General features: G+C 35.5%; 1 protein-coding gene across 2 annotated transcripts; it reads left to right on the forward strand.

The window, feature by feature from the left end:
• The first annotated feature begins 244 nt into the window (after positions 1 to 244).
• On the forward strand, positions 245 to 14,786 carry LOC147409716 (uncharacterized). Of its 2 annotated transcripts, XM_086431766.1 has the most exons (4): positions 245 to 1,077; positions 11,764 to 11,844; positions 14,056 to 14,456; positions 14,562 to 14,786. In XM_086431766.1, exons 1-3 carry the CDS (start codon positions 1,036 to 1,038, stop codon positions 14,422 to 14,424), a joined length of 492 nt encoding a protein of 163 aa, XP_086287892.1. In that variant the 5' UTR covers positions 245 to 1,035; the 3' UTR covers positions 14,425 to 14,456; positions 14,562 to 14,786. The 2 variants fall into 2 exon arrangements, with proteins under 2 accessions (XP_086287892.1, XP_086287891.1); XM_086431765.1 differs by having other exon boundaries at positions 14,056 to 14,786.
• The last annotated feature ends 223 nt before the right edge of the window (positions 14,787 to 15,009 follow it).

Raw genomic sequence — 15,009 nt, forward strand, 5'->3', positions numbered from 1 at the left:
AAGTCCACACTTTTGTTATTCTAACTGACATGATCATCGGAGAGTCTTTGCAGGTGCAATCACTGATGATTGAAGTAAAAAATATATGGAGACTTTGTAACCAAGAAGAAGAGGTAAATATTGTTAAAGTTCAGGAGTCAGCTTGAAAATAGAAAAAGTGAGCAACGTGGAAATTTTTGCATTATCCATGCCACGTGGATATGCGCATGAGATATATAACCTGTCCTCAACTTGCCATCTCACTTTCCATGAAAAAGTAGAAAAATCCCAAAACCTTATAATCTCTATAACCCACAGATCAGAGAAGAAGTAGAGACTAGGGAGAGCACTCTATTAGGTTATAATTTCTAGAGAAAGAGAAGGAATTTTAATGGCTAAGAAGAGAAAATCTGTTGCGACTCATCTCGATGAGGTTGATCGGTCCATGTATACAACCTTCTGCAGCGTTGCAAATTCGCTCTCATAGCTCTATACTTAAGCCATGAATTAGCAAAAACTCTCTTTCCAATCTGGAGAACGCCATGCATTGGTTTGATTGATTTGCAATCTTTTGGTGGGGATTTTGTTATTTGATTTGAATTTCATTGTTTGATTGATTTTGTACTTGTTTCTTATGATATAGAATTTAACATGTTTTAATTGATCTTTATTTCTGTATGTTTTCGTCTCTTGCTTACAATTATATAAAAAAATTGTTCTTTGTTTTGGTTGCTAGTATTGCTTCTCAATCGGTCAGGAATTTTAATTAGTTACATGAGAAATCTTGTTGTTTCTTATGAAAATTGACATATATGATATATCTTTTTTCATCGGCGCACAATCATCATCATAAGGATTTGAGGGTGTTTTTAAGACTTTATTTTGCCATTCTTGTAAGGTTTTATGTGTATTTCATGAATTTTCTATGATATTTTTGGATCTCTTTATTGGTTCCATATCTCTTGTGTGGACATTTAAGTGTGCTTCATTAAAATTACAGAGCAGAAATCTGCAAGGAGATCGAGAAGATTTTCCAAGGGAAAATAGAATGTAGATATGAAAAAAAGGCGTTGTTGGAAGTGTTTGCTACCCTTGATGGTAAAGAGGAAGTTTCTTACCTAATTTTGGATGAGAAATAAAAAATGATTAAGCTTAAAGCAGAATTCCGAAGAATGGCATTGATGGAGGAAATTAGTTAGAGGCAGAAGTTAGGGGTTAATTGGCTGGAGGAGAAGGGTCTACTTACACCAAAATTTCCATCATATGGCTACCTACCGTAGAAGAATGAATCTCAGCTCCAAATTGAAAATAGTTACCATGATGCTTGGAGATAAATGTTTAATCAAGATAGGAGTGGTGAATTTCTACAAAGATTTGTATGATGAACAATTTGGGGATAAATCTTGATTTCCCCTCTCGCTAACAAGATCAGTGTGGAATATCAAGCATGGCTTGAAAACAAGGGCAGAGCCAGAATTTTTTGTCAGTGGGGGCAAAGTGCTAACGAAGGTCAATTGGTAATCTTGGTTTACTTCTATGATAAGGTTGGGCATGTCACTGCAAATGATGGTTGGCCATTGATCTCTATAAGAGTGATAAAAGATTCCCACTGACATCATAGATGTTTGGACTTGTAAAAAAACCTTCCCTAGGCTAAAGCGATTGGATGTGAATAAATTAAGAGCTCAAAACAATCATTTTGACGGCTAAAAGGATAAGTTCTTTACCATGCCAACAAATGATTAGATGTCATGCCAACAACTCCTTTAACTGCAATATTAATTAATCTCTTCTACGATTTGGTTTAGTTTTCCTCTGAACATAGTAAAAATATAGATTCATCAACATTTAACACTAAACATTGTATCTAACACACAATTAACTGCCAAAGATGAGAAATAAGAAAAAGAAAGTCAGGTGATTCTAACAAGTAACAAAAATCCATTTCCAAACAATTAAGTTCATACTAAAGTTGTAACTTGATGATAAACTGTGTTTAACCTATTCAATCTCATCTTCAATCCAACGACGCCAATGTGCTATACAAAACCCTTGATTTTTATACCCCAGAACACATCTTTTTTCTTCTCCAAAAATCTCATCTTGATCTTGATGTCTGAAGGTCGAAAGAAAGAAAATCTTAAGTTTGAAGACTTCACCCTAAAGTTCTTTCATCTTCAAATTGTTAATTTCTTGGGAAAACTATTTATTTTTAACTTATCTCATTTTAAACCCATCATCTTCAATGTCGTGTTGAAACCCTTGATTTTCCTACATCAAAATATATTTTTTACTTCTCTAAAAGTCAATTCTTGTTCTTGATGTTTGAAGGTTGAAAAAGAAAGATATTCAAGGCAAAATGAAGATAAAAATCTTAACCTAAAATTGAGGATGACTGATTTTGGGATATAATCAAAAGGGTATTTGGTAGAGGTTGAATATGAGGTTAGGTTAAACCATCTTCAATAACTTGTAGAAACTCCGGATCTTCCTACCTAAAGAACTTCTTTATATGTCCTATCTTGTTCTTGACGTTAGAAGATTGAAGAGTAAAGACATTCAAAGCTCAAAACGAAGGTAAAAAATATTACTATAAAGTTGAAGATGATTGGTTTTGGGGATATAATGAAAGGATTTTAACTAGAGATTGAAGATGCGGTTAAGTTTGATCCATAGTCTTCAATGTCTCGTAGAAATCCCTAATTTTACTACCCAAAAATCCAATCTTATTCTAAAGGGTTGAAGGTTGAAGAAGATGAAATTTCAAAGCTGAAAATGTGAATGAAAATACTTATCTTACTATTGTAGATGATTCTTTTTGGGGATAAAAACAAGAGTTTTAGAGAACTGACTGACAATTTTTGGGCTTCCAACAACCCATTCGTCCAACTTGCCTTGACTAGTGTGGGTGATGGAACTGAGGAGAGACCGCGGATTGGATTGACTAAAAATGTGGGAAACGTTAAATCATAGATTTTTTTTTTCTTCAAAAAGTTGAATCGAGGTTGAGGATGAGGTCCTTAAGTAAATTTACATTAGTGTCTGAGATGATCGAGGTTGAAGCGAAGGAATGCTTGTCATCAATTTGAAAACCACAAGGGTATCTCCAATATCAATCAAAACTTGGGGGGAATTTACCAGGCAAACCTCACTGTTGCATTTACAAAAAACTCCCTTAAGTTCTGACAACTCCAAGTGAACCTTACGTTATCAAGTTTACTACTCAACAAACTTTGAAGTGGGACCCACATCACTTTTACAAGGTTACTACTTATAATACCATCAATTCTTTAGATCAAACACCTATTATATCCTCTATCTCTCCTCTTAACATTGGTTCTCTCTCCTAAAATCATAGATCAAGTTCAAAAATATTTATTTATTTATGTTGAGTTTGGTATCAAACAAACAGAGTGCAAAATTAATATTCAAACAAGAATAGGAAGCGACACTCGTTCTGAGGGGGGGTGCTATAGCAGATACTTATACGTGTTGGACCTTTACTCTATTCCTTGTCAAGTATAGTCGGTCCAATAAAGCAATACACTTGATGCTTCCTTCGACCCCTTCAAGAGACGAGCTTACAACTCTAGCTGCAAAGATAAGGACCATTTTGCCCAACCCCCTTAGGGGGAGTAGGTACCTCAGAGCTGGGCCTCTTGAGAGGGCCTTTTAGATCGACAGATCGCAAGATTATACTCGCTTGTATATGGTACCATGTAAAAGGCCTTTGGGATATATAAAGTGGGACCTTACAACTTGTTAACTAATAGAGGCGTAAATAGAGATATAAGGTTGGCCATTTATTCTATTCCTTTAGTAAAGAATATCTAGTCGATTATTCGATATAAGGGGAGTTGGTCTGTGGTAAAGAACTACACTTGAGCTCTTTTGGCTCTTTTAAGAAACAAGCTCATAACTCTAGCTATAATGATATTAACCATTTCCTCCCTAACCCCTTCAGGGGGAGTAGCTACCTCAGAGTTGGACCTCTTTGAGAGGGCTATTTTTGAGTGATAGATTGTGAGTTTACACTCGTTTGTGTATGGTACCATGTAAGGGCCTTTGAGTGGGCCTTAAGGAAAAAAAAATGGGGCCTTACAACTCGTTTAGCTAATAGAGGTGTAAGGTCGACCGTTTACTTTATTCCGTTTGGCAAAGATTAAGGGCCGATTAGTCGGTAGAAGGGGGTCCCCTTCTCCCCATAACCCTCATCCCCTTAGGTTTAAAATCTCCTAAGGTCATACTCCAAACTTATCTCTTTCTTCCTTTAACTTGAAGAGCTAAAACAACCAACCCGAGAAAGCCTTTATAAGCTCAACTCAGGGTTCTTACTTCTAACTCAAAAACTAAATCTCCTAACTCAATTAACTAGATTGAGGGAAGCCCCTGAAAGGAAAGCCGTCTCCTAATAGTTGAATTTAAGTTGTCCTTTGCAGGAACCAGTATGTTGCTTTCCTTTTCTTGAGATCGATGTTCTATGATAACATAGACTGCATGTGTGTTGCATATAGACTGGGTAGTAAGAAATGAACTTCTCCCCCATTGGCTTGCCACGACGGAGGTGCTTCTTCTATCAATAACGGGTAGAACAATCCCGTCCTTGTCCCTTTGTGAGTTTTAGTATGAAATCTAGAAGGTTATGGTGTTTGATTGTCAATGTGGCCGTGTGGGATCAATAGTATTTTGAGAGAGAATCGATGTTGAAAAAAGAGAGGATATAATAGGTATTTGATTTAAAGAACTGATGGTAGTATATGATTTAATCTTTTAAAATAATATGGGCCCCACTCCAAGGTTTGTTAAGTAACAAACTTAAAGTAAGGTCCCATTAGAGTTATAAGAACTCCAAGGGAGTTATTTATTTATTTATAATAAAAATGCAATAGATAGGTCTGCCGGGAAATAAACTTCAGTGGGGGCCTGCATGTCACCAGTTTCAAAAACATATGGGTATCTCGATCAAATTGTGGGGGGCTGATCAATGATATTTTTTCAAGCTATACCCCCACAAGTCCCTACATGGCTTTTCCCTTGCTTGAAAAACCGTTTTGAGGAGGATAAGGTAGTCCAAACAATTAGAGGAATAAGTGGCCATGAAACTTTGATTCTAGATATTTTTTCCATGGCCTTATTTAGATGATGTTGCAATACAAAAAAAGAAGGTCTGGTTGCTTTAGTCCCGAAGAAGTCATAGGTTGATGACATCTTAGATGTTTGGCCAATTAGCCTAGTAGGAGCTATTTACACAATCATTTTAGAATGTTAGCATTGAGGCTCAAAGAGATTATTCTAGATTTGAGTGGCCAAAAAAAGGTACTTTTGTCAAAGGTCACCAAATTTTGGATGATGTCTTGATAGCTAGTGAATGTATTGCTATGAAAAATCGTTTAGATACTTTGGTTATTGTTTGTAAGATTGATCTAGATAAAGCTTACGGCCATGTCAATTAGTGATATCTTGAAATATCTTTTGGGTCGTGTGTTTTGAGAGTTGGTCCATATCTTGGATTATGAAGTGCATTTTCATCAACATTGTTTTCTATCTTGATTAATGGTTGTTTGATTGAGGTTTTATAGGAGTTTTAGAGCAGTGAGTTAGGGGATCCTTTGTCCCTATTCCTTTTTAAAATTGTGGAGTATTTGGGTAGGGTTAGTCAAGGGCTGTGATGAATGGAAATCTGTCCAAATTTGCGGTTAGCTAAGGGGAGCTATTGATTTCTCACATCTAGTTCACGATTGATACGTTGGTCTTGTTCATATCACTATCCAACATATTGGGTTCTTTAGAGAGACAATGCCTTTTTGAGGTAATTTCAATGTTTAAGATCTTTGGAGTAGGGTTCATGTCGAACCTTGATATTTGGCAAAATCTTTGGGTTGTGAAGTTGGTTCTTCTTGGGCATATCTTGGTCTTCTCCTTGGAGCAAGTTATAGGTGTAGGACCACTTTGGATACAATCTTCAAAGGTGATTCCTTTTCAAAGATGGAAATGTGACTTCAATAAAAAGTTTGCTTGCATGCATCCTTGTGGTTTAGGGTTTAAGAATATTAAGGTGATGAATTCAACTCTATTGGGAAATGTTTGTGGTGGGTTTAGTGCGGGTGCGGATCATGACAATGTTTAGAAGAAAATCATTATTCGAAACAGGGGCAGAGCCACGTAGGGGTGATACCCATTGAACTTAAAAAAAAAAGTATTTAAAAATTGTCCCCACATTTTGGTCAATATTAGAGATACCATGCTATGTTTTCAAAGTGACGATATGCCCCTTGACTTAGGTTTTGTCTCAGAAACTAATATGAAATGGTAGAGATACCTTTGTCTTCAACCTCAACTCCTTTTATCCATAAAACCTGTTTCAAAGATTTTAACCTAAAGGGCTTGGTTTTTCTTCCAAAAAACCATCATTTTCAACCTTGAAACCTAAAGAGAAAGACATTGTCTTCAACCTCTAGCCAAAACCCCTCTCCCAGAAGGTCTGTCATCTATAAAGATGTTAACCAAAACCCTTGGTTTCTCTCCCAAAAATCCTTCATCTTCAATATTTGAACTTGAAGAGCAAGTCTTCAACCTTTAGCCAAAACCCCTTTTTCCTAAAAAATCTATCATCTTCAAAGTTTTTAACCAAAAACCATTGATTTTTCTCTAAAAATCCATCGTCTTCACCCTTCAAACTTGAAGCGTAAGGGTACAAATTCTTACCCTAATTTTGAACCTTAAGATTCTACTTGTTCAACCTTTAAATCAAGATAGGATTTTTAGGAAGTAAAAGATGACGGATTTGTTGGTAGAAAAATTAAGGTTTTCTAAAAGTAGTTGACAACATAGCTGAAGTCAAGTTTGGCTCAAGCACTAGGCCATTTAGGCAACTGCCTAAGGCCCCGCCAAGATTAAGCCCCCCCCCTTCCCCCCCCCCCCCCCAAAGAAAAAAATTATAATAATAACAATTTTTTTAATAATAGATGTAAAGGAAAATAATTGCGTATTAATCTAAGCCGTATACGTGCCCAAACCAGCTAAGTGGTACCAGGCACAAATTAGCATACGACGCACTGCCTTACAAGCAGGGTAAGTCAAAGCAGGGACTTCCCTAGTTTGGCTAGCAGGGCAACATAGCATTAAGCAAGACCAGGTCTACCAAGCAGGGTAGGTCAGGTCATAAGGCAACCGTAAGGCTGATGCGTGCATGTCAATCCCAGAGATTCTGGAAGAGATCTCTGCAGTTTAGTATGATCAATCCAAGAGATCTCGATTAAGTAAACAACTCCACAAAATCAGTGGATATCTCATGATTATAGCCTACAGAAGGGGAAGCCATATGAACAGCTGGGGGGGGGGGGATAAATAACACAGGAAACACTATTGAGGGGGATCTTTTTGGGGGGGGGGGAATCAGAGGTTTAACCAATACTGGAGACCATTCCTCTGCTTCTTTAACTTGAGTGTCAGAGTGATTTTGTTAGGAACGACTTCAGATCAGTGTGGTTGGATTCATCAGGGCAGTCCACTGAATTTCGACCGCACAATAGAAAAAAAAATTGAACCCCTTTATATTACATGTTGGAATGTTAGGGGTAGATTTCCATTTTTTTTTTTTTTAAATTCATTAATAACTTACACGTTGGAAATAGATGTTTCTAAATAAAAAATAACCAAAAAAAGAAGAAGATAAGATCTCCTAAATCCATGGGCCCTAAAAAGAAAATTTGTTGAGTTTGGTAATGCATTGCACATCGAAAATATGTGTTTCCAAATAAAAAATAATCAAAAAAAGAGAGGAGATCCCCAAAATCTCCTAGTTTCCTAGGATTTCTTAATTAGTTTCCCAAAACTAAGTAACTACTTAAATATCTTCTCTCTTGTACGTTTTAATTTTTTTCAATTAAAGTTTAAACAATAAATAAATAAATGAAACCCACTCACATTGGATACTCCCCCCCCCCCCCCAAAGAAAAAAATTATAATAATAACAATTTTTTTAATAATAGATGTAAAGGAAAATAATTGCGTATTAATCTAAGCCGTATACGTGCCCAAACCAGCTAAGTGGTACCAGGCACAAATTAGCATACGACGCACTGCCTTACAAGCAGGGTAAGTCAAAGCAGGGACTTCCCTAGTTTGGCTAGCAGGGCAACATAGCATTAAGCAAGACCAGGTCTACCAAGCAGGGTAGGTCAGGTCATAAGGCAACCGTAAGGCTGATGCGTGCATGTCAATCCCAGAGATTCTGGAAGAGATCTCTGCAGTTTAGTATGATCAATCCAAGAGATCTCGATTAAGTAAACAACTCCACAAAATCAGTGGATATCTCATGATTATAGCCTACAGAAGGGGAAGCCATATGAACAGCTGGGGGGGGGGGGGGGATAAATAACACAGGAAACACTATTGAGGGGGATCGTTTTTTGGGGGGGGGGGAATCAGAGGTTTAACCAATACTGGAGACCATTCCTCTGCTTCTTTAACTTGAGTGTCAGAGTGATTTTGTTAGGAACGACTTCAGATCAGTGTGGTTGGATTCATCAGGGCAGTCCACTGAATTTCGACCGCACAATAGAAAAAAAAATTGAACCCCTTTATATTACATGTTGGAATGTTAGGGGTAGATTTCCATTTTTTTTTTTTTAAATTCATTAATAACTTACACGTTGGAAATAGATGTTTCTAAATAAAAAATAACCAAAAAAAGAAGAAGATAAGATCTCCTAAATCCATGGGCCCTAAAAAGAAAATTTGTTGAGTTTGGTAATGCATTGCACATCGAAAATATGTGTTTCCAAATAAAAAATAATCAAAAAAAGAGAGGAGATCCCCAAAATCTCCTAGTTTCCTAGGATTTCTTAATTAGTTTCCCAAAACTAATTAACTACTTAAATATCTTCTCTCTTGTACGTTTTAATTTTTTTCAATTAAAGTTTAAACAATAAATAAATAAATGAAACCCACTCACATTGGATACTCCCCCCCCCCCCCCCAAAAAAAAAAAAAAAAAAAAAAAGAAAAAAAAAAAAAAAAAAAGAAAAAAGAAAAAAAAAAAAAAAAAAAAAAATATATATATATATATATATATATATATATATATAGTTTCCTAGACATTTAAAACACTATCTCCAATTATTTCGAACTTGTACGTTGAAAATTTTAAAATAAGAATTTAAAAAAAAAACCTGTACAAAATTCCTTTTAAAGAATAAAAAATAAAAAAAATTGCATTTACAAAATTCATCTCTCTACAAGACTCCATCTCTCTAACTCTCAAATCTCTATTTTTTTCTCTCTTATAATCTCCCTCTCTTTCTCTTTACAAATCCTTGACGGATGTTGGATTCGAGGTTTTATTTTAAAGATCGTTGGTGAACTAGTGGTGAACGGTGGCTGGCATTGATTATTGATCATTCTATTGCCTTAATCTTGAATTTTTAATAAAAAAGATATGTTTTCTGACATTAATGGTTTAGATTTATTTTTAGAACTAAAAGTTTTAAGGGAAGTCTTACAAGTAGAAATAAAGACTCCAATTGAGGCATTGAATTACATAAAAAGATTAGATTTTTTCGCAAATGCATACATTGCCTATAGAATATTATTAACAATACATGTAACAGTTGCTTTTGCAGAAAAAAAGTTTTTCAAAATTGAAATTGATAAAATCTTACTTACTATCAACTATATCCCAAGAAAGATTTAAGTGGACTAGCAATATTATTTATTGAATAAGATATTTTAGCAAAACTTGAATATAAAAAATTTAATTAACAATTTTTGTGTCTCAAAAAGCAAGAAAAGTAAATTTTAAATAATTTTTATTATTTAAATAGATAATTATTAGTATTTACAGTAAAATAATAAATATAAAAAAAGACCTCACATTGAGGTTTCGCCTTAGGCCTCAACTTGTATCGAGCCGGCCCTGGTTGAATAGATTGATACTTTAAATTATCACCATATTTTGGTTAGAGGTTGAAGAGCTTGAGTATGACTAGTTTGAAGGTTTATTTTTTATTTTTATCAATAATTGATTTGAAGGTTAAAGAAGATAAAATCTTAAGTTAGAAGACTAAGGGTAAAATCTTTTACACTTATAATGCTGAAGTTGACTGGTTTTGGGGTGAAAATCAAGTGTGGGTGTGTGAAAATCAAGCATGCATGCGTGCCAGAGAAGACCTAGCTCAAGTGAGGCATGTCATCAGTTTGAAACACAAAGGCATCTCTAATATTAACCAAAATGTAAAAGGGCATGTCTAAATCACCCAAAAAAGAGAGTAAATTACACTTTGACCTGATTTGGCATAAATTCATGTAGATCCCTTAAACAATTAAAGGCTATAAGGTGAAAACATACCAACTTTTCCCCTATTGTAAATGCAGAGGGTAGGAGTATTGAGGGTATTTCAGTGTAAAAGTATACTGTTTAAAAAATTGTGATGTGGTAATTTTTGGGAATGTGTATTGTCTTGGTAATTTCAAGATCTTTGGCCCATGAATTGGTAATTTCGAGTGGGAAATTTACGAGTCCACTTAGAAAATTTCTTAGTTGCCTTTGCCAGATTTCTGAGTTGACTGATAAAACTGACTCAAAATAATTTAGGTCAAAGTATTTTAAGTACTTTCCAACTTTTAAACTTCTTGTAGTTAAATTCTGCTCAATCAGATAGGATTGATTCATTATGTGAGATCAATATTTTATTTTACATGGATATCCATCTTTTCCTGAATGCTAAGGTGCTCCCGAAGCATATCGATGCAAGTATAAGATATTGATCATGTGACTAATGTTGATGCATAGAAATCAATCGTTTAGATCTCAATATTGGCCTTTTGAAATCATCCTGAAGTTGATTTCGAGTTGATCGAGCATTGGAAATAGAGTTGAGGAATGGCTTCTTTTTGAGAATCCTCTTTTATAGATGATATTAATGTATTGACATATTTATACAAATTATTTTTTGTGCATCTCATTTGTATTGGGAGTCTTTAATTCTCTATTATTAATGAAATCAAATGGAAAACAAATTTTATCTTCTTTCATAATGTTTGCAGTGACAAGCCCAACATTGACATAGAAGGAAACCAAAATTATCGATCAATCTTCGTTAGCACTTAGCCCCCATATAGAAAATCCTGGTTCTGCCCCTGATCGTTACAAGTTTTTACATCAAATGATTCCATAGTTACTATGACATAACCTTCATATGTGTTACCATTTCAATAATTCCTAAATTTGTAACTTTTTCTCATATATGGGTACACATTTGCACAAGTAAGAACCTCTTTTGTCTATTTATTTTTTATTTATAAAAGTGTGACCCACTGACTTTTGGCTGATCACGTATAGTATAGTATTTGATTATCCCCTAGTCACCTTGACCTCAAACTTATACTGAGCATTTCAAGATTGTAAAATTTGTATTATTTTTTCTTTTTTTGATAAGTATGATTGTAATTAATCATATGATAGATGGCTTTCTTTTTTTGGTGTTATTGATAGTAGGCTTTTCATTTACCTTGAGATTGAGCACACATCTTAGGAACCCCCCCCCTCCCCCCACACACACACGCACGCACACGCACACGCACACGCACAAAGGTCAAAACTCATGCAATAGTTATTGCCCCGTCTCCATGCTTATCATTCATACTCTATTACGTTTACAAGCTTTCTTGCTGTCTTTTCTTAGGTTTTTATTTTTATCATCTTGCATTCAAAGATCTATTTTAATGAATTAGTCTTTTTGGGCTCTCTATTGATTGTTCTTGTCTTATCTTTGGGTTTTGCAGGAGAAACTTTATGAATCGATCTTGCGACAACAGGAGGAAGGATTGAGAGTAACAACAGCTGATATACTTGCTTATTTGCAGGTTTTCTCGTTTTGCCATTTTTTTCAAGAGTTTTGAGTCTCCATGTTGTCAACATTTATCTATGAGCTTTAGCGTTTATCATTGCTATGAAAATAATTAGATTCTCACCTGTCTGTCTATTGTACTTATTATTTTATGTCCTTTCCTTTTGAGCTTGATTATGTTAATTGATTTTGATATTTATATTCTATTTTGCATTGCATAACCCTTTGACTGTTACTCTTACTGAATTGCAGCTTTACTATTAATTAGGAATGTCTATTGAGGGTAAGGAGGAGATGATGTTCCAGAAAAATGCATATTAACTTATTCCATCATGAGTTTGATGTCTCTATCATCAAAAGAGGAATTAATTATTGAAGTGTCTGCTTGATTTCTAAAAGATTTCACCTCAAAGCCCATGAGGTTTGATGGTTAGATGTTTGGAGTCAATTAGCAGTCCAATGACATGCGTCTGAGTTTTATAGGAGTGGTTGATGAGCCAATGGCTTCTTACGAAGGATCCATAGAAAGAGAACGAGAGGATTGTGATAAAATAAATAAAAAATTTCTTGCCGACTAGGCTTGAGGTATCTTCTCAACTCCCGTTAGTCATGTAACACGTGTATTATAGGTATATAAGGGGATCTGTTACACCCTTTGAAGATAAAGAGAAAGAAAAGAAAAATTAATAAATTAAGGATTCTGCACTTATGTTTCTTTCATTCTAATCTCTCTCTCTTTCCTTCTCTATATTGATCAAGTTTTTTTTTTTTTTTCTTTCTCTCTTCCTCTTTTTTCTTTGAAGAATTTCGTGCAAGAACAAAAAAATATGATCTCAATAATCTTGCTCCCACAAAAGAAACCCTAGAATAACATCGTAGCCAAAGCCTCATATGTAGTGTTAGGGTTTGGAGAGCACAAGAAGCCAGTTCATAATAATGACCTCAAGGTGCAAGCTCATGAATAGTGGATTTCAACTTTAAATCTTGTTTGATCTTCAAGATCAAATAGAAGATGCCGGTTCTCAGTCAAGCTTGATTATTCTTTGATTTTCACTTTTCTCTCTCTTTTTTTGTTTTTGTTTTTTCGGTATGTGTTTTTTGGGTCAGAAGAATGTTGTACATGCCTTTGATACATAGATTCCCCCCCCCCCCCCCCCTATAGTCAAGTTCAATACAAAATAAGAACTGATATTTGATCCTTTTTTTCCCCTATATAGAACTGATATTTGATCCTCTCATTATTGCCAAGAAATCAGTAATTCAAACTGATGGAAAAAAAGCTAAAGATTCCATATCAAGGATGAGCTTTGTTGGAACCATATTTGTCTGCTATCATTGTAAAAGGTAAAATTTTAGATGGAGATAGAGAGAAGGTAATATATTTGTCTTGGTTAGAGGGAAAGAGAGAGAAGGGAGTGTAGAGTGATAAATTGGGCTTTTTGGTTGTCCTTGGCCTCTGTTAAACTTGAGTATCATAGGGTTGAGGAGATGGCTCAAACAATTGGGTGAGATATACCGGACTCTATAATATGTCTAGTGATTTGAAGTATGACCAAGTAAGAATGAGAAAAAGGGACATGAGCAAATACTTGGATACGCACACTAGTGAAGCACCAAACTTTATCCTTGTCAGCACATATCATCTTCTAGGAAGTATTGGTAGTCGCGCTTCTATGATGTAGAAGTTGGATACGTCATGTGGTTATGTAATGGAGTTCTTTAGCACCTTTGGTATTCCCTACTACTTCTCCAATATTTTTTTATCCCTATTACAAAGCTGGCATTCTGTGGTATTTTATTCTATAGGGAAGATTTTGTGGATATTGATTTTGTGCATGATTTGTTGGTGTCAATGGAAGGAAAGGAAGAAGATAAGGATCTTTGAAGAGGAAGGAAAACTAAGTGCATGATATCACCCACATTGTGAAACCGCCATCTTCATTATTCCAAATTCTTCAGAGAGTTTCGGGTTTAATTCTTTGAGGAGTTTGTATTTAGATGGGATCTTGTCTTTTCGGAGGAAGTTATTACTTCGTCTCGTCTCCCTTTTTTCCTGTTGTGGTTTCCTTTGTTTACATACTAGACTACTAACCTAGTTGTATAAAAATTTGTAGTGAGTTTTCTTTTGTTGATTTTGAAATATTTGGCCGAAAAACCAGTCTCAATCTAATGATCTGTGTCTATGCCGCTGAATACCAGATGTTCAAATTTTTTTATCCCTCTGCAGAATGAGCTCGCCTATGGTGGAGAGGAGCCCCCTATGTCTCCCAGGCTTCTACACCAACATCAACACACTCAACCTACCACACACTTCATGAACACAGGTGTCCAAGTCTCTTCAGGTTCATTAGGCCCATCCACCATTGGTCAGGCTCCTCGATCTGTGCACTCTAATAATCAAGCTAAGAACTCAGTCTTCTCCAATGCCCTCTCCAGCCCTGTTCGTCAGAGCCTTCAGCACTATCACTTGGCTCAGGGAGGCTATTATCCAAACAACTCTCTGCATCACCAAACTAGAGATTCTAATTCAATGGGCTCTAACGATTTCTCCATGGACATGCATGCAGATAGTCCCGGACCCAATTCTTCGTACTGAGTCCTTGATATTAGGCTTGCTTCCATTCGTGGGTCAGAAATCTTTAAGGCATGTTGTGGTGCATTTATCATTTATTGCAACCTTCAGAAGAACGAGCGTGTCTCTGATGCCTGATTCTTGGTTTGGACAACACACAGATTGAAAAACGTAGCTTCATGGCCGTGCTTTCTCATGGAGCAGAATGCAGCGTGGTGGAACCACAAAACCATCAACCAATTCGTCAAGGGTTCTTTTACTTTTCGATCTTTTGCTTTCCTTGTTTTAGATATAAATGGTTAGCTTGTTTTCATAGAATGGATCTTAAAAACATTTCATTGTAGGCCCTATTTACTGATGTATGATGAACTGTTTGTTACCTTTAACGACTTCCTAACAACTGGAATTGGTAAGGATCTGTTCTGCAAACCCTAGAATCAACTTGGTAGTAAAGGCTTCATTCAGCATTGGCTAATCAAATAATTACAGAAATCTCATTAACTCAAAAATTATTCTTATACATTAACCAGTTAATAGAATGAAGTCTTGTTCTGTACAGTTACTACGTTAGTGTCCCCAGAAAAGATTTGTGGTCTCACATTGTTCTTG

Source organism: Akebia trifoliata, chromosome 2, assembly GCF_017979445.1.
Source record: "Akebia trifoliata isolate Shusen 1 chromosome 2, ASM1797944v1, whole genome shotgun sequence".
Taxonomy (NCBI): Eukaryota; Viridiplantae; Streptophyta; class Magnoliopsida; order Ranunculales; family Lardizabalaceae; genus Akebia; species Akebia trifoliata.